The sequence below is a fragment of the Gossypium arboreum genome, chromosome 13, assembly GCF_025698485.1.
Source record: "Gossypium arboreum isolate Shixiya-1 chromosome 13, ASM2569848v2, whole genome shotgun sequence".
In the NCBI taxonomy this organism is placed as follows: domain Eukaryota; kingdom Viridiplantae; phylum Streptophyta; class Magnoliopsida; order Malvales; family Malvaceae; genus Gossypium; species Gossypium arboreum.
Window position 1 is genome coordinate 114,269,329 of NC_069082.1, and position 20,967 is coordinate 114,290,295.

Here is a 20,967-nt window from a genome sequence, read left to right on the forward strand (position 1 = left end):
TTTTCAAATTTTACCATAAAGTGCCTAATATGGGCCTACGGTGCCCAATACATGCTTTGGAAGTGGTTCAGGACTAAACTGGCAACTTTGGAAATTTATTCTTGAAGATAGGGGCACACGCCCATGTGGCCAGCCAGTGTGGAATTCTGACTTGCAATTTCTTAAGTATCAAAGGGGCACACGGCCTGGGCACATGCCCATGTGGCTAGGCCGTGTGGTAAACTGATTTTTCACCATTTTTAAGCCATTTTCACATGATTTTGACACACGACCATGTTTGAAACCCGTGTCTTTCACACGACCAAGACACACGGCTGTGTCTTTTTCCCGTGTACTATCCTGACTTCACATTTAAGGATGCAGGGGAGACACAGTCATCTCACACGCCCGTGGGCTTACCGTGTGTCACATACGGCATAGACACACGCCCTTGTGTAATACTTGTGTGGACGAAATAAGGCCATTCCTAGCCTCATTTCTCACTCCAAAACAAATCATTTACCTGCATGAAATCTTACAAGTATATACCAACCCATTCAAATCAACATGTTTCTATAAGATTTCACAGCATATCCATTTCAAATATGCATTACTAACCACTTTTATGACTTAATTACAACCCAAAATATTAATTTATCATTTGGCCACGAAAAACTTATACATGCCATTATAACCACAATTGTTATACCTTTTCTACCAAATTGGAATGATGGATAGTGTGAGTGATCTCCGCAGAGCTTCCAATCCAACGAGCTTCTGATTTACTATAAAACAGGGAAAAATAAAATGGAGTAAGCATATAATGCTTAGTAAGTCTGTATAACTTGGTAATCAACTTACCAACCACTCTTACTCAAATTAAACATGCAAGGCACAATTATACCATTTGTTCTCAAGCCCTATCACACATTCTCATCACCCATGTTAGTCAAATGATTCATGTAAACCACAATAAACACATATACAAGCTCATCCATATTCAGATTTTCATACACATACGTTTTTCCACCTCATGTATTCATATAACATGTTATTTTCATGTATTTCAGATATATTTCATATCATTTCATCTCAATTTCTAGTATATTTCTTGTCAGAACTTTATTCAATAATCAATTGAAGTACTGATAATCACTCGGGTGATACGCTCAAAGTGTAGCAATATATTTTCATGGATGAATGTATTCGTCAAACCGTTCATATTCACACATAAACATCTCATATTTACATATTCTATTTCATGTAACATCATTTCATATTTTCCAAGTGAACACATGTAATAATCTCTTTTCTTTTCATGTCACGATTTTACCCGTTGAATCATTGAAAACATAAATGGATATTTCCTTTTCTAGTAGTACACTCGAGGTGTACACTTCCTTTTCAAATGGTATACTTTGTGCACATTTCCTTTTCAAATGGTACACGCAAAGTATACCTTTCCTTTTCAAATGGTACACAAAGTATGCCGTTTCAAGTGTACACACAAAGTATACATAGCCTTTTCATGTGGTATACACAAAGTATACCTTTCCTTTTCACATTTGATAGCCAAAGCTATCCCTTTTCACATTCGATAGCCGAAGCTATCCCTTTTCACATGGTACACACAAGGTGTACATTTCTTTTTCATAATAAGATCAAAAGATTACCCTTTCAGGACAACCTTTCTGTAACACATACAAGATCTCATTTCATATCGGTAATCACCTTTATCCATCGAATTTCATTTATTCAAACAGGATTTAACATTTATCAAGAAATTGTTGGATATATGTCCAATCTCATAATTTTACGCATTTATGTAATTTACATTTCACATTTAATTCAAGCTCAACAATGACATTTTAGTCATGGATCACTTTATGAGTATTATTATTTATTTCAAACATTATCAATCATTGGGCTTTATCGGATATATAATCATTTCACATGTACATTTATAAAATCACAAATACAATTCAAATCAAGCACAAAGGCATGCATAGCTAAGTTATACGAACTTACCTCGATAGATGTTCGTATACATAAAGTCTATTTATCCGGCATTTTCTCATTTCCTCGTTCTAACTCCACATTCAATTTATTCTGATCTATACGAGTAAATTTGATATCAATTTAATGCAATTCAACTCAATTTGATCCAATTAACACTTTAGGCAAAATTATAATTTTGCCCCCAAACTTTTAATAAATGACGGTTTCGTCCCTAAGCTCGGAAAATGAAAATCATGTAATTTACTCCTTATTCCAAGCCTAATAAAAATTTTCATATAAATTTTACAGCACGTGCATTTCAAAAATTTCAGAATTTTTTCCAAGAATTTCACTACTTTTCAATTTAGTCCCTACACATGTTTTTACTAAATATCACTTTGTAAAAGTGATTTCTCTATCAATAACCTTTTATTTTATATCATAAACTTTTAATTTACAACATATTCATCCATGGGTAATTTTATAAACTTTGTTTTCCTTTCAATTTAATTCCCCAAATAGAGAAATTAAGATTTCCCGATCATAAAAATATGAAAATCATTAAAAACGGGACATAGAACTTACCTAATTTGGCCATGAAAGCTTTCTTTCTCTTTCCTAGGGTTTTCATGGAATTTTTGGGGAAGAAGATAATAAAATGATATCTTTTTCATTTAATTTAATTAATATAATTTAACTTTTCCACTTTCCAACTTAATCCTTTACCTTTTTCTATTTTTCCATGGATGATTCACTAAAATATCTACATGTTTCTTATCAATGGTCTAATTGCTATTTAAGAACCTCTCATTTTGAATTCCATTACTATTTGATCCTTATAGCTTCTAGAATTCAACTTTGACATTTTATTCAATTTAGTCCTCTTTGCAATTAGACACATAATCGATAAAATTTTTCTATAAAAAATTTCATGCCATATTTCTATTACAATATCTACCATTTTATGAAATTTAAATAATTTCATTTTTCGGGCTCGAATTTGTGATCCCGAAACCACTGTTTCGATTTTTACCGAAAATAGGCTGTTACACTTTTGGAAAATTTTTTACTAATAAAGCCAAAAATGTGTCCATGAATTAAGGAGCCATTAAACCTAAATTAACATTTAAATTAACCAATCTCGCGTCGCCCATGTCATGCGGGTGCACCCCCAACCCCAACGAGTTTAGATTTGCACCTCGTCTACGTGCGAGGGAGAGCATTGGTTTAGTCTTTCAATAACCATCAAGTTGGTTCACATATATAAACATATTCCACACTTTATATCTAACCAATGTGGGACTAAGCTTTCCATTTTCCTCAACACAATTCACAAGTGGCTTACTTTGAGCATTAATTTTTCATTCATCACTCAACCATTTTGAGCAAATAATATACCGCTGTAAAGGTCTCATGGGATAGAATATAGAACTATAATTTTATTATTCAAATATCCACAAACTAATCAAGAATATGCCTCAAAGCTTCCAAAAATCTATTTTTTTCCAACAATAATGATAACACCTACTAATAACAACTAAATTATTTGAATTGGATCACCCCTCGGAACCAGATCATTCACATCGACACACTACTAATCCACAATGGTTTAAGAAGGGAGTGGGTGAGCTTAACAAGCTCAATGAATGCTCAGAATAATCACAATGCAAACAATTCATCAAGCATCAACGAAACAACCATATAGCATAACCTCAACGATTCCAAATCTAGTGTCATATTATACTTACTTGTGTATTATTACTAGTTCTTTTACATGGTAAACATATTCACTTTTAAGCATATATTACATTACACATATAATCACATAACACTTAAGCATATATCACAATACTCATATAATTACATAATGTTCAAGCACATATCGCGATACTCATATAATTACATAACATTCAAGCATACATCGTAATACTCATATAATTACATAACATTCAAGCATATGTCGCAATACTCAAAAACATGTTTATAGGAAAATTGCATAATCGTCACATGTCATATAAACACATATCACAATACACACATATTCATAATTTAAGATAATTTGGCACTTGAGCTATGAAACATAAAAATGAGCTCTATTATCACTCATTGGATACACATATCTCCAACACACCACATAGACTCATAGAGTCAAACATGTCTCAAAAGTGAAGCATGAAGCTAACACTCTCCTTATTTCCCCTCACATGTCCCATTGAATAGAGTTTAGCTTACATTCCCTTATCCCTCCAACATGCCCTAAGGGCTCAACGTCCAAAATCACTGTACATATATGCGAGTACTCAAAATCCTATGGCATGCCAACAATATCCAACGGTTTCAAGATCACAAGGCCAAAATATCCGAAATCAATCACATATCACTTATCGATTATTCGTCCACTATTACAACATATTTGCATTTTTAGTAAAACATTGTCACTAACATTTAATATATACATAACATGAACACATTTGCACTTTCATAGCAGTTATCATAACCACATATCACATGTTATAGTATCTCATCTCAATTCACATATTCACAAACATAGAAGTACATAGTTTACAAGATAACATAGGTATGAAAAAGCTTACACTCGAAATTTAGAGTAGGGATTTAGGCTACTACTAAATTCCCAAATAACGCATTAAATCATGTCCACAAGCAATTATTCCAAACACTTACCAACACGCTTTCGCCGAAAAGCCAAAAGCTCAAATTAGCTTTTCATTGTCTTTACCTCTACTTGTAGAAGGTCCTAATGAATCCGGAGCTTAAACACAATAATTCACATAACAATACATTCAAAAATCAACTAAGGACTCACCACAAGCAACCAAAAACATAAGCCTAAGCTATGTTCTCAAGTAGTCGAAACCTTTAACAAAACCAACTTGAGTCCAGATATCTTGATCTACATTTAATCTTTTCGCCTAAAACGAGTTTCATTCATCTAATTATTCACTTACGACTAATTCCCAACCTTTAAACTACAATAAAATTCTCAATTTATAGTAGCAACTCTTTCGACATGTTTCTGGCTATTTTTCGAAAATTCATTAAAACGTTAGAAATCTTTAATGAAACTTTGAAGTAAATTTAGAAACCTTCTAATCATGTTAAAACAAGTTGAAAAACACTTTAAAACCACGTTTTTACTCAAAATCTCAAAATCCAACATTAACAAGCTATTTTTTAGATTTTATTTAAAACATGTGATTTAATGAGTAAAAATTTAATTTTAAAGACTAAATAACGTTTAAAACTATTTAGGAGCTGAGTTGTTACCTTAGACGGTAAAAGACCGAGTGTTTGATTGAAAATTTGAAAAACTCACAAACTCGACAATTGACACGAAGTCAAATTAACATGACTTGAAGTCAAATTAAAATTGAAATGATTATGCGACTTGAACCAAAATAAAAATTGAAACGATATCACCCAAAGCAGCACACAAATATGAGATAATTTAACGTTACTGAACCTGGATGAAGAATAAATAATATAGAGAGGCGTGATAAGGCGCAGATGCCAAATATATTGCATTTGGTATTTTATAAAATAAATGTATATCATCACCTGCTTCTATATATTATTCAAATTTTGATAAAATACAAAATCTTTTTAAAAGTATTTTTTTCACGTGGCCTTTCCAGGCCCCAAGTCAGTCGAAGGTTATGAAACAAAACAAATTTGATTCATAAGAGGAGTCCTTTTCCCTGCAAAACGATTAAAACACACCGACAAGAAAATCAAAACTCCTCTGAAAATGGCTCTCTCTTGCAATAACACCCTTTTCCCAAAACCCTTCGTTACCTCTTGTTCTTCTCAGACTCAGGGGACCCACTTCTCCAATCTCCCACAACCCACCAAGCAAGACCCCATTTTCAAAATCAAAGGACCTTCAACTCTTTCAGGCCACATTACCGTAAGTGGCTCAAAAAACGCTTCTTTACCTCTCTTAGCAGCCACTCTCTGCTGCTCAGGCACTTCACTTCTCCACAACCTTCCCAATGTCTCTGATATCCAAGCCATGGCTTCCATCTTGAGCTCTTTGGGTGCTAAAGTTGATGCCTTTGATGGGAAAATGATGGTTAACAGCGATGGAGTTGGCAAAGTGGAGGTTGATTTGGAGGAAATGAAGAAGATTAGAGGTGGGTTTTTTGTTATAGGGCCACTGGTGGCCAGGTTTGGTGAAGCTGTTGTGGCCTTGCCCGGTGGCTGTAATATTGGAAAGAGGCCTGTAGATCTCCATCTTCGTGGGTTAAGGGCTCTCGGTGCTGTTGTTGAACTGAGGCAAGTTGTACCTATAAATTCACCTTTTATTTTCTTAGTGGGATCTTTGCTGTCTTAAATGAGTAGATGAGCTTGTTCTGCAATGTTACAGGGATGGGAAAGTGTGGGCACGTGCTGCAAATGGCAGAGGATTAGTTGGGGGGAAATTCCGACTGGATTATCCAAGTGTTGGAGCAACTGAAACTCTTATGATGGCAGCATCCATGGCTGATGGGACAACTGTGCTCTCAAATGTGGCCAAAGTAATGGTTTGAGGCATCTCAGTGATATTTGAGGAAATCTAGAATTTGTACTCTTTCATAATTTGTTGCTCTATATATTTTGATACAGGAACCAGAAGTGGTCGATCTTGCTCGCTTTCTGACCGACTGTGGGGCATGGATAGAAGGTGCAGGGAGCGACAATCTAATTATCAGGGGAAAAAGGCAGCTCTATGGTTCTGAATGTGTTATAAAACCTGATCGAATCGAAACCGGCACCTTCATGCTTGCGGCGGCAATTACTCGCTCATGCATATTAATGTCACCTGTCATTCCTTCCCGTGTCTCATGTTTGATCGACAAACTCTCCCAAGCTGGCTGCAAAATTTCACGGTTGGATCAGCAAACATTGCAGGTATAGTAACATAACATGTTTACCTTTTTTCATTTAGTTTATTGTTTGTGTGACAAGAAAACTATGAGCACAGGTTTCAGCACACCCATCACATATTGGTTATGATTTGAAAAGTTTCGATATTAAGACGAACCCGTTTCCGGGATTTCCAACAGATCTGCAACCTCAAACAATGGCACTTCTCACTACATGCACTGGTTCCAGCTTGGTGGAGGAGTCCGTGTTTGACAACCGTATGACTCATGGTATGTATAAGTTGAGCTATAATACATAGTCGACCATGGTAAACAACCTAATTAGCCCCTAAACTTTTATATTATTTTCATCACCTAACTATAAAAATTAAAAATTTCAACATAATCACTAAACTATCCGAATTGTTTTTTAGTTACAGTTGGATAACGTAACCATTTATTTCTCGCATAAACTACATGAACGGTTACTCAACTATGAGAGTGTTGTTTTGGTCATCCAATAATATAATTTTTAATTTAATCATTAAAGTTTTTGAAATTAACTTTTTTGTCAGCAAACCCTTAAATTGATAAAGGAAGTTTGACATGGCCTTTTTATTGGGCTAATAACAAAATTATCCTTTTAATATTTATATATTCTATCAATTTAGTTTTAATTCTAAAATAAACAGAATTTAATACTCAACATTTACAAAATATGTCATTCTAATCTTAATTATTGAGTTTTTTTTTCTCTCTGTCTATTATTTTATGCTCTTAGTTGGTGTTATTCAGCACATGAAAACTCAAAGGTTTCCAGTTTCCTATGTTAGGAAGATCTTAAGTTATTGATATTTTTTTTAACACTTTAGATCAAATGATGCTTCAAGTTTTTGGTGCTAAAAAGATCACAAGTCGTTGGAGTTTTTTTTTTTATAATTAATTTTCTATGTTAAAATAGGGGTTCTTCGGTGCCAAAAAACTAACCTTGTTAGCATCAAATGGAATAAATGAGATGATTACAAATGTGGAATATGTCTCTCAAATCTGATGATATAGTTTAAATTATATCGATGGCCGAGATCAAAACTAATCTACAATTTGAGATTGTTAAGGGATTTTCCAAAACCCTTAAGATTACACAATCTTTTAAGTTTACTTTATATATTTACCTTGGTAACCCTAGTTTTACTTGATGTTCTGTTGAGTCACCAAAACTTTAAGTAGATAAGCTTCTTCACATCTTCCATGAATCGGACGGTTTAAGTTGTTCAAATGAGTACCATTTAATCAATTGACTTCCATAAAACGCTCTGTGTGCATTCATCACGGGCTTTGGTTAGTGGCTTGTGACACTAATGCCAAATACTAATAAGAATGTCTAGGGTTAATTCAGTGATTTATTTAGAATTAGGACTAAATTGATAGGACATAGATAAAATTTGTTATTGGGCTAACAATAAAAGGCCATGTTTAGGGCAAAAAATCTAATTTCGAAAATTTCTTATAGTTGACTGATCAAAACATAAATACTTAGTTCAGTGACCATTCATGTAGCTTATTTGAGAAATAAACAGACCCTGACTAAAAGAACGAAACTGGATAGTTTTGTAATTAAATTGAAATTTTCATAACTGGATGATCAAAATAGTGACTAATTAGGCGACTTATATATTAGCCCACTGTATGCTTGCTTGCTTGCTTCTTTCATGAAATCAGCCATAAGCATTTTTTTCATTTGGTTATATAGCAAGGGAACTGCAGAAGCTCGGGGCGAGAATTCAGGTTAGCGGGAGCAATGCACTAGTTTACGGGTTTGACGAAGGAAGGTAAGGTGTTTAACTTTGATACGATGTTGGTTTTATTTGGAATCATTGACCCACTGGATGGTGACCTGTGACAGTGCATTGGAAGGCTCTCGTGTTATTGCAAGAGACTTGAGAGGTGGGGTTTCACTTATATTAGCCGGATTGGCTGCAAAAGGAACCACTCAGATTCATGATATTGCACATATTGAACGAGGCTACGAGAATATTGACATGAAGCTTCAAAATCTAGGAGCTGATATCCAAAGACTGACACTCACACCAGCGCCCCATCTTTTATAACCTTCTTACATTTCAAACATGCACCCAGATTTGCATTTCATTAAATCCCACGACTCTTTAAAGCATTTCATACCCGAGAAGACCTAGATTCCACAAGTATTCAAGCCTTAATTCTTTTCGTTGTTGTAATGAAAGAGTGGCAGTTCAAGAATAAATTATGGATTTCAATTGTTTAGATTAGCTTCGAAATCCATGCTTGTTGCAACATATGCAGCTTTGTAAAATGATAATAATGTTCTGTATGAAAACCACCTGCATTAAAACGTTTGATCCGCTGATTTCCAAACTTTCCTTGCTAACCCAAAAGAAAAGAGAAACCTAAGATTTATAAACCATTAAGTAAACCAACAAACCAAGTAAACAAGAGAACATATATCCTATATGAAGAAAATACTACAAAATTGTCCAAACATTGGGAACAATGCATGTTAGTGTTCAAAATTTTCCATTCTTTTTACCCTTCCGGATAAGCATGCGCTTGGAATAACATGAAAAAAGGGAAAAATAGATAATACAGTTCTAAGCAGTCAATGGTCACAATAATTCTGAAAGGAAAGAACATGAGAAACGAGGAAATAACCAACATGTCGTTTATCATTCTGGCTTTGATACTCTTCTCAGAAGTTTGTACATGCCAAAGACATTCTTCTCCTGCCACAAGTATGGGATGAAAAATGACCGATACTTGGCAGGTGAGAGCTCTCTGTCCAAGTACGGTAGTGCTGCAATAGGCTGAAACAGTTCCAATTTCGATATATCATATGTGAAAGAACAATAGAAAAGAAGAAAATGGAGATAGAAACCAAATATTCTGCTTGTACCTCCCATGCTGATAGGTCATTTCCACGATAAGGGAAAGGTCGGTTCAGCTGCAGCTCAACCAGGAATGTACAAGCTTCAATATCTCGGAGCTGCAAGTCAGGGTGGGTCAACATACAAATGTAAAGCATAAAGATTAAGGTTATTTTATATGAACTAGGTCACAGAAAGGGTCAATTACATATTGCTCATCTGATGCCTTGTTTTTATTGTTAAAGTATGGTGGTGCTGCCGCAGTCCCTCCCAGAGTATCATTGAAAGGGAATGGAAGAAGACCTCGGAATCCGTCATCAATCCATCTCACTTCACCAATATAATCAGGAACAAAAAATGATGACGGGTAACGGTGCCACTCACTTCCAACACAAAGTACAGAACCTGCAATAAAGCTTTTGTTCTTGTTGGTAACAGCACTCTTCAGCATACATGCCAAGTATAAACAATAAAGAAAATCTAGCAAAAGAATGGTTCTTTGAAACTTTTAGTAGAACTACATGGCAATTATAAAGGAAGGCTATAGCTGCTAGAGAAAAAAAAAAAGAAAACTACACAAAGCAAAAACATGTTATGCATTATTGATTAAGTTCTGCATAAAAATAAATGTCAACGCTACATTGCTGTCAAAGAAAATTCATTTTTCTTTGTAGGTTTACTAATAACAAAATGAAACAAGGAACAGTGCATCATATAAGAGATTATCCATTACCAGTTCCTGCATCATCATGGTGCTCCAAGATCTTGTAAACCTCCATTGGTGCAGCATAGCCATTGATCAATGAGAATGTACGTGAATGTGAGGCACATAATATGAGGCTCAGGGCCACAGGTCTAAGAAATTTGGCCATCTGCGTAAAAATGCCAATACCATTTGAATGAGAGCTTAGCGTTGTAGGCATAGAGAATTAAATAGGTGTAGAAGATGCCCACCATAACTATAATAGAATTATCGTAGGGATTATATTTGTCTCGGAAAAGATCAGGAAAACTCTCAATGACAGCAGAAGCAGCAACACAAACAAGAGGGTATATGGGATAAAGGAATCTGCATGACAATTAAATACAATGGACTGTTACAGAATGAAGCAGGCAAGACCGATATTAAAGATTGTTCGGGACATGTAAAGAGACAATGACAAATGTGCTCTGTTTTGTTCCCTTGCAGAACATTCCATTCAAATTAGCCCAAAGTTTTGGACCAAAACAATTTCTGAACCCTCCTTGAAACTTCTAAAAGTCATATATCGGAATGTTCTTCATTAATTTATCTATTTTATGTCAGGGAAAAGCAGGAAACAAAATATAAACAAAATTTGCTAAAGACATATAGGATAAAGGTTAATTGTACCTTTCTTCTTTGTGCGGCTGCAGAGACATAAATGCCAGCCATATATAGAGAGGAGAGATTACGATAAGCAAGTCAGGGGCATACTTCTTCCTTGCAATTGGCAGAATTCCCAGGAAAAGCAAAGCAAGGATGAAACAGAAGTTGAAGTTGTTAAACCCATTCCTTATATAAAAAAGTGGCCCCTCAGTCCCATACAAATGGCTCTCACCACCTCCTAATACATTATATACTAAGAGATTAAAAACAGATGATGTCCAGCGTTGGTAGTAGCAGTGATCAACGAGTACGGAGAGTGCCTGGCAAATGAACTTCAATTATTCACAATTGAACAACAAATGGAAAACTAAATATAAACCAATTACAAATATGTTAATGTCAAACTCTAAGTTAAGATATCAAAACAATATATCCAGATGGTTTACAGATAATAACCAAATGGAATGATTAAATTTACTTACAAGAAGAGCTATTGAGGTGACAGCACCAGAAAGAAATGCTTGTTTGAATTGTTTAGCTAAAGAGTAGAAGGTCAGTGGAAGAAATGCCAAGATTGAAAATGGCCAACCTAGGATTACACCGACAGCTGCAACAGCAACAGCCCATGCAGGTTTCTCAAGTAAAAATAACCCTGATGAGAGGCTCATAGCATACATAGAGAATGAACTAGGAAGAAAACCTGGAAAAAAAATTATCACAGTGATAAAATATAGCAATTTGAGAGAAAGACAGAATTTGTTAGGCATTCTCATATAGCTTAAAAGCACATTTATTGATTACTTTGTTAGAAGCAGCTGAAAGCCTACAACCAACAAAGAAAAGCATGACAAAAACTTATATATCATCATTCTGGAGATTGACAAAGGAAGACGGAAAAAACCACTCACTTGTGCTGGCAAAGAAACAACCACTAGCCAAGCAGAGCATTGCAAGTGCATAAGATGCAAGCCGCTTTCCATATTTTCTGGAAAGTGCTACCACTAGAGTAGCATCTGAAATAAGAGATAGAAAACCAAGAAAGAGTCTCACCGCATAGAAAACTCTCACCTGTAAGATAAAAAAGGCAACTATAAAGTATGTTTTTTATGTTTTCTTTATAAAGAAGAAAACAACAACAGATAATTAACATCATCCAAAGGTTGAAAACTTACTTTTTCTTCAGCAAACAGCCAGGAAGCAGGTCGGCCCACTAACTCATGGAAAATAATGTACAAATATGATCGGAGCGCAAACTCGGAACTGCAAAGAACATACAAATGAGATAACTCTCAGTCAAACAGTTCCTGACAACTGAGAAAAATCTGCTCACCATGACAAATTATTTTTCAATTACCAATAAGAATGTAAGATAAGAATGTTTCCAATGAAAGGGTAGAGTTCAGACAAGTTTTTATAACTCAAATAGATTCATGCTCCCAGAAAAAAGAAAAAAAGAAAAAGAAAAGAATGCATCTGCAGATGAAGGAAATAAATCAAATGTAATATGATAACCATATGTAACTACTTTGTAATAACGAAAAACCTCTTCAGTTCACTTACAACCCTAATTCCAACCATGTCATGCAATTAGGTATTACCTGAAATTTTCAATCAAAATCCATTTCCAAATCATACACACTAGCACACAAACAATCCCAACTAAGTTCATCGATTAGCTCCATTCAGACCTATTTTAAAGAAAATCTACACGAATCCTTACTGATGAACATAAGCACCATCTAATACACTCAAAAACATATAAGCATTGATCCATAGACCATAAGTACGAAATTTATGGATCACCTAGTAGTAGCTGACTTAATTTCTTACTTCAATGAGTACATTTTACAAATACTAACAGCATAATGTTCCCCAAAGAGTCCCATTACAATTCCTCACTTTCCAGTTCTCACTCACAATAATTTTAATAACTAAAAATAGAACATCTTTCCACAAAACTTCATTTTCTTATGCTTGAAAATATATATATATATATATATATATATATATTTTTTTTTTTCTATTTCAAAATTACATTTTTCGATCCGCTTTCATCAAATTTGAAAAAAAAGTACAATCAAGTATAATCTTATGGGCAAGTACGTATCAAGTAAGATTGAATGCGTAGGTAAAGGCGATTACCTATACTCCCAAGTTTGGAAGCCGGATTTATAGAGAAGATAATGAAGAGGCTCCCAATAATTAAAGACTTCATCGCAGTCGTGTATTATATTTGATGTGGCGCTCATATACCGTAGCATTCCCAAAGCAAACAACACCGTGAACCACCCCAATCCGCGGTCTTCGCCGACGCCGTCCGATGATGATCGTCCTGGCTTATCCACTTTCGTGTATGATTCAGGCTTCGACGGTTGTGGTGGCGACGACGATGAAGGAAGATCCGACACCGTCGCTCGCCTCTGCCGGGTGGAGAAAGACATTTTCTGGGAAATTGAACTTTTCTTTTTTACGGGGTTTGAGAGTGAGAAGTGACTCAGTGAGTGGAGCTTTTTGGGGAAGAAAAAAACAGTTGAATTTTCAAAGAGAGGAGCAGTGGGTTGGAGTTCTAGGAGAAAATTGAGAAAAGGGGAGCTCCATCCCCGAATTATTCTTTTCTTCTTTACAAAGTCATTCTTTTATTAACTTTATTATAATTTATAAATAAATATATTTTAAATATCCATATTAATTATCTTTTATTTTTTATTTTATAACATACTATCAGTATGATTCTGTTATCTCCCTCCTATTCCATCATCATGGAACGCTCAAAAAGCAACCACTATTAAAAGTCTGAACTTGCTATTTTCCCACATTTTCTTAACCGCTCAATCACCCAAAGTTTACTATCATTTAGAGTCAAGAATATTATTAATCTTACAGCCTCATGAACAAAAAAGAAAACCAACTACAAGAAGGGTTTGAAATTATGACCCTTAATAACTCTCCTCACAATTGAGGTCTTGCACACAATATGTTTAAAAAATATTTTATGTATAGGTTAATTTTAATTTATGATTAATTCGATTAACTTGTTTTATTCCTATTTTGAGTAATTTTGGTTTTAATCTTGGATTTATCAAGCAAAATTTAGATTGATAAGGAGCATCATTATGATTTTAATTGAGGTATGATTTTGATTTTGATTATTTATTTTTAAATTCATTGAATTATTTAGTTAAATTTTAAAATATTGGTGGGTTCATAAGATTTACTAATGAATATGTGTAAAATATTCTTTACAAGTTGTTGCACTCCTCGAAGTGAATACAAAAAATAATTTAAAGATATGATCATGGGCGTTATAAATAACATAATAATAACCATTAGAAATGAAAACATGGTAATAAATAAAAGAACAGTGAGAATTCTCAATACAACCCTTCAAAAGACAGAGATAACTTGTGTTATCAATGTTACATGACAGATCATTGGTCACATATTTGGCATATGCCCAAATATTTTGTAGCGATGAATACCATCATTACAGTAGTAAGTATTTATCTTATTTAGTACTGAAACAAACCAATATTATTACAATACTTGGTAGTACAAAATTAGTTAAAGGCTCTAGAAGAACTAATATATCGATATCTGATATCTGAAGAACAAAATTAGTAAGTATTAATGCATAATCCTCTAGAGACATTCAATGTAATGGATCTCATATTGAGGTTGTGAATGGAAAAATAAAATTTATATTTAGTATGAATAACTTTTGCTATAAATATCTACATATTTTAATAGAGAAAGATTCAAATATTGAATTATATTATGCATGATATTCATATACTTATCTTCATTTTGAAACGGATAGAGAAAGATTCTATTATTGAATGCATGATATTTATGCTTAAAGGCTTGATTGACTGTTAAAGTAGTAGTGATTATCTCCATCATTTTCCTTCACCATCATTCGCATAAAGAGTTGAAAGTAAAATATTTAACTGTTAAAAAACCCACTCGAATTGTGGAATATTTTAAAAGAAAGATGTGAACAATAGAACATAACAACTCTTTCTAAATCTTGTTATGATTGGGTACACTTGAAGTGCAATCTTTTAAAACTGTGAGTGAATATAACTTTGCAATATTGATTTCTCAATTAAAAATTATGTGGGAGAATATTACTAATGAGACCTTATTAAAAAAAATTCATTTTCATGCTTCAAATGTGCTCTTATAGTAGCAATACCGTGAATAAAAAGTTTTAAGAAATATTTTGAGTTAATATTATATTTACTTGTGATTAAACAAAATAACAAGCTTTTAAAGAAAATCACGAAGCTCGTGTTATTGGACCTGCTTCATTTCCTGAAGTGAATGCATACAGAATAAATTTGAAAGATATAGTTGTGGACATGGACGTGGTACGTAAAACTATAATAATTGTAAAAGAGGTGATCATAATAATTATTTTCACCACTAGAAGTGGAAAATTGAAGATAAATAAGAGAAGAACAAGAATTCCAAAGAGAACCCTTTTAAGGAGTGAAGATATCGATGTGGTATGGAAGGCCATTAGTTGTTTACCTATCGTACTCCTAAATATTAAGCATGAATTACATTCTTTTTATGAATTGTGATACAAATTACTTAATTATTGGGTTCTTTACTAGTAATAATTTTTCTCACAATTAGAATTGGAGATATAGAGATAAATAATATAACAACAAAGAAGAGAGACAATTTATGAAAAGTTGTTCGTTATATACTTACAGTACACCTGAAAATTTTATTATTGAATAAATATTTCTTAAAGGAAAGGAAAAAGTATCTCGTAGACAATACAACAATGCATACTATCTTATTTGATAATGAACGAACCAATATTTTATAATATAAACTTAATTTAAGGCTCTAGAAGAGCTTATACATTATTTTTCAAGAAACAAAGTGATAATTAATGTACTATGTTCTAGTCAGTCTCAAATAAATTATTTTAGTTTAAAAGGATATTTGTTGTAACAAATATCATTTTGAGATTGTGGAAGAGGAGAAGATTAAATTTTATGTATTAAATCTATCAATTTCTGGTAAAAAAATTGTATTGAAAAATTAATGCCTTTTCCTCTATTCGTATTATACATATATTACTATGTTTAAATCACATGTGGTGGTAAACCAGAAGTTTATATTAATTTTGTTGAGTCACGTGCATAGTAAACCAAAAGTTTACTAGTTCAAATATAATTAGTTGGCATGACTAGTATGATCATCTCGATCAACAATGATGCAACAAAAAGAGAATTTACGTTGAAGTTTATTAAAAAACCTAAAGATTCTTCATTTACCAAGTGTTGTTTATTTTCAAATAAGATTTATTAAACCTCATTGGTAAAAGTTGAGATTTGATCTCTTTCATTTCAAAAAGAAATATGGGCCCTTTTTACCAAACAAATAGATGTTTTGATATGATTTAGTAGATACATTTACAAGTTAATCACATGTGAATTATCAACTCACAACTTGTAGTTTGTGAAATTACTTGTTTAATTATTTATTTAAGAACAAAACTTTCAGATTATGGAATCGAGATAATTCTTACTAATGTTGGTGAGTTTATTTCTCAGACTTTAAATGATCATTGTATGCTAGATTGTTAGTGCGAATAACGATCACAAAACCTGTAACTTAGACATATAAAATGATTTAGCTGAATTAATGATTAAATACCTTTAATTGGTAGCTAAATCATATCTTTTGATAACAAAACTATTGTATAAGGATATGATATGAATCAACACTTGTACGCATCATGTCATAAGACATGATGTAACGCCCCAATTTTTGGGAATCCTGTGAATGTTGGCATAGGTTTAATTATGTTAGTGGGCCTCTAGAAAGCCCAAGCTTAAGATAGAACCCGGCAATTTTAGTTAATTTTTGTTCCATAAGAAAAAGGGGGTGAAATTATGAAATAGGACCTATGTGAAAATGTTTGAAAATGCTATAGGCTAAATTGAAGTGGCCAAATAAATAGGAGTGCAAAATAGGAGGATTTGCATGACAAACCTCCCATTTTACATGAAGTGGCCAGCCATCATGTTGTTGTAGACAAAATGTACACTTGATATCCATAATTTATGGTACAAATTGATACAAATTGATAATAGGTTAGGTAAATGTTTCATGATAATAGGTTAGGTAAATGTTCCATGATAATGGGTTAGGTAAATGTTTCATGATAATGGGTTAGGTAAATGTTTCATGATAAGAATTTTATGTCTTTTGTATTAAAGAATTAAATAGATGAAATATGAAGTTTTATTAAAAGAAAAAGGGGTGAAAAGAACAAAGTTTTGTCCATCTTTGTTCATCATAGCTGAAAGTTAGAGAAGAGAAAGGAGAGGAGAAAGCTCTTGAGTATTTGGTCATTAGGAGAAGGAAAATTGAAGGTAAGTTCTTAGTACCTTGCTTCTATTTTGAGGTTCATGAGTTCTTCTTGATTCTACCTTAACTCTTGAAGTATATTTTGATTTTTAGTTGTGTTGTGAGCATTTAGTCATGAATTAAAATGAAGGAAATGGTTGTTGTTTCATGTTCTTTTGATGAAAAATGGAAGATAGGTGAAGTTGAGCCAAACAAATAAGCATGCATGTGCCTTAGATGTTAAAGGAAAAATCAGCTAACATGTTGTGCTTTAAAATGATGAAATGGAGATTATACTTAAGTAAAATCATAGATATGTGATGATTGATTGGTGATATACATGTTTAAATAACAAGCATGCAAGTTAGGTGTGAAGGAGTGATTTGGTAATAAATCTGCTTGGGACAGCAGCAGTAACGTGACTTTGGAAAATCACCATAAATTGTGGAAGATGAGTTAGAAGCTGCATAAATTATGTAATTAAAGCTTATTGAGTCTAGTTTCTAATGAAATAAACAAGAACATATTTTGAATTCTGTACAATGATAAATTTGATTCGTAATGAGGGTGGTCAGATTAGTCAAACAGTGAAACATGGGAAACTTTGAGAAAAATCTGGTATTGATTGGCTAAACCAAAATTCTGAAAATTTTATGGATAGAAGATGTATGAGTCTATTTTCAGGGAAAATTAACGGCACTTGATTTGGAGTTTTGTAGCTCCAGTTATAAATAATTTAGTGACTGTTGCTCAGGAAGACAGCTTGCAGTGAAATTATGATTATGTGGTAAACATTGACAAAAATTTGTTAATGAGTTGCTTATTGATTTCTTATAAGCTTACTATGATCTGTAGGTGTGGTTGGCCGAATATTGTAAGGGGTTAATACGTAGTTTGTATTTGAATAGTTAGATTAACGTGTTAGTAATCCAATTGTAGGCGGTTCGTGTATGGATCTCGTCAGCATATCGTTGCAAACAGGTGTGTAACTAACACCCTCTTTCTTAGTCTAGATCCGCAAAAGCCGAAAAGCCGAAATGTCGAAAACTGGTATTTTGTAGATTTGCGAGTGTGCGAATGCTCGTGAGGTAAATCGATTAATGTTTTTGGTAAGCTGCAATGTTTGGACTGCAAAGTGCATGATTTACGTGCCTCGATATTTTTGGGCTTAATGGGCCAAAATTGGAATGATGGGCCAACTGCCCAATTCGGTAAGATCCTCGATGCGTGATTCGTTAGTACGTGAAAAGTAAGAATATGCATGAAAAACCTAAAATAGATAAATTCTTGAAATACCTTTAAAAGTAGAAAATTTACGTTTTACCCCTAGTAGATAAATTACCAAAATACCCCTAGGGTTAAATTGACCTAAATGCATGTTTGATGTTGTTATTTATTGCATGCCATGTTGTTATTATCGATGCATGGATGGGATATTGATGGAGGAAGTCTTGAAAGTGGCTTGTCCACATCTTGGAGGCTTTGCCTCAATTTATTGATAAGCGAAAGCAAGGCAAGAATCGTGGAGTGTTAAATTTGGGTGGGTTGAGCTATTCCCACATGGAGTGTATGGCTAGTACTGGTGGAGTGTAGTGGTTGGTGGGTTGAGTAGTCCCCCAAATGGGCTTGCATATGTTATTGATGTTGCATGTATTTTGAAATGGGCCTATGGGCCATCTTGTTATCTGAATAAGGGCTAAGGCCCGGTTTATTTAATCTGAAAAGGGCTCGCCCAGACCACTATTACCCAAATGGGCTTACATATGTTATTGATGTTGCATGTATTTTGAAATGGGCCTATGGGCCATCTTCATTATCTGAATAAGGGCTAAGGCCCGGTTTATTGTAATCTGAAAAGGGCTCGCCCAGCACCACCTTTATTACTGAATGGGCTTAGGCCTAATGGGCTTGAGTGACTTGGACTTTAAATGGGTTTTCCTTACACACTGAGTTTCCCCAAACTCACCCTTTTATTTTCATCCACGCAGAAATCCCCAACCATAGTGGGCTTGGAGTCGTGAGGGAATTGAGTGGCCACCGCTCGAAAGTTTGATTTTCTTCCGTGAACTGGACATCCTTTTATTTACGTTTGAAGTTTTGGGTTTTAAATGTAATAAGGCCGCTTAATTATTTTGATGGTTTTATATGTTTTATTAAGATAGGTAATATTTATATTTAACTATTGAAATTGGATAGCTTTAGTAGCGTTTTCAAAAACAAGAATTGATTTCAAAATAACACGAAAATAAGCAAAGCTTCATAATGAAGATATTTTCCAAAATTAATCACTTTTCCTAAAAAGGACTTAATCAAATTGGTTTCTAGAAATATACATGACGTTAAGGTATGGCAATGGCGGTTTGCATGTCTAGGATTGGATCCGAAGGGAGTTTGGTACTTAAGCAGTCCGATGGACTCACCTCCTCATTTTCGGTTTCTTACCTAGTGCACAGCTTCCATTCATTTTAACCTATAATGAAATTATCTTTTAAAACACTAAATAAGTTTTTCTGGACCAATAATATAAAATGTTTTGAATGCTTCGATGTGGCATGTCGGATCCGACCATAACGTCTGGGCCGGGTTTGGGGTGCTACATTCAGTGGTATCAGAGCCCAGTTACAACAACTCAGCTGTGAAATGGGTTTACAAAAACAAAGATTTTTGAAAGCGAAAATTTTATAAAGAATGTGAAAAAACTTGATTTTCAAAATTTAGATATTTAGAATGTGGCATTCCGAATCTCCGGCTCAAGTCTGTAAGTATTCTGAATTTTTCTGAATATTTTCTTGAATTATCTGTCTTTGAAACCCTACTAGGACACTCTAGATAGGATGATCTGAAACCATAGGAAAATCGATAAGAGATTGAAAGCGTAGCTAGACTTGATTTCGCAAAAACAAACTCGAACTCTTGTCGATTCATAAAACATCTGTAATAAACACTGGAATATTAATTGATGCATAAAAATTCGTAATCAAGATAATACGATATGAGTACAAGAGGCCGTGGACGAGGCCGAGGAAGTTCTCGAGCGAGATCTTCGTCTTCGAGACATATGCCGGCGGTGGATGCACCGGTACCACTGGCAATAGAGGTAGAGTCTCATGACCGCAGTGCCGGGGATGATGCCCTATCACAGGCAATGCTTCATGTTCTGGAAAGGGTTACCGGGGTAAGTACGGGCAATGGAATTCAGGGATCTATTTCTAAATGACTTCGAGACTAACAGAAAGGAGAACTTTAAGGGCATGTCTGGTATAGCCCCGAATGTGGCAGAATATTGGTTGGAGGCCACAGAACGGATTATGGACAACTTGGACTGCTCTGAGGAGATTGTGAGTGGGGTATCTGTACTAAGTCCCTTGGGTCACTCGGTTAGGGTAGACAAATTGTATAGGAATGTACTCTTAGAAACTTAAGGCAAGGTTTTTCCTGGAGATCTGATGGAGTTACCGTTCGGAGAGTTTGACCTCATTCTGGGAATGGATTGGCTTGTTAAGCA

At 34.1% G+C, this 20,967-nt stretch overlaps 2 protein-coding genes across 2 annotated transcripts; one reads left to right on the forward strand and one right to left on the reverse strand.

Moving 5' to 3' along the window:
- Positions 1-5,636: 5,636 nt before the first annotated feature.
- Positions 5,637-9,213, forward strand: LOC108463918 (uncharacterized). Its single transcript, XM_017763921.2, has 6 exons — positions 5,637-6,273; positions 6,365-6,515; positions 6,604-6,888; positions 6,962-7,133; positions 8,593-8,671; positions 8,746-9,213. Exons 1-6 carry the CDS (start codon positions 5,747-5,749, stop codon positions 8,948-8,950), a joined length of 1,419 nt encoding a protein of 472 aa, XP_017619410.1. The 5' UTR covers positions 5,637-5,746; the 3' UTR covers positions 8,951-9,213.
- Positions 9,214-9,307: 94 nt separating this feature from the next.
- Positions 9,308-13,782, reverse strand: LOC108463917 (dol-P-Man:Man(6)GlcNAc(2)-PP-Dol alpha-1,2-mannosyltransferase). Its single transcript, XM_017763920.2, has 10 exons — positions 13,233-13,782; positions 12,263-12,350; positions 11,999-12,158; positions 11,573-11,790; positions 11,115-11,410; positions 10,697-10,811; positions 10,476-10,614; positions 9,951-10,147; positions 9,772-9,861; positions 9,308-9,682 (listed from the first exon to the last, which is right to left on the reverse strand). Exons 1-10 carry the CDS (start codon positions 13,529-13,531, stop codon positions 9,545-9,547), a joined length of 1,740 nt encoding a protein of 579 aa, XP_017619409.1. The 5' UTR covers positions 13,532-13,782; the 3' UTR covers positions 9,308-9,544.
- Positions 13,783-20,967: the final 7,185 nt, after the last annotated feature.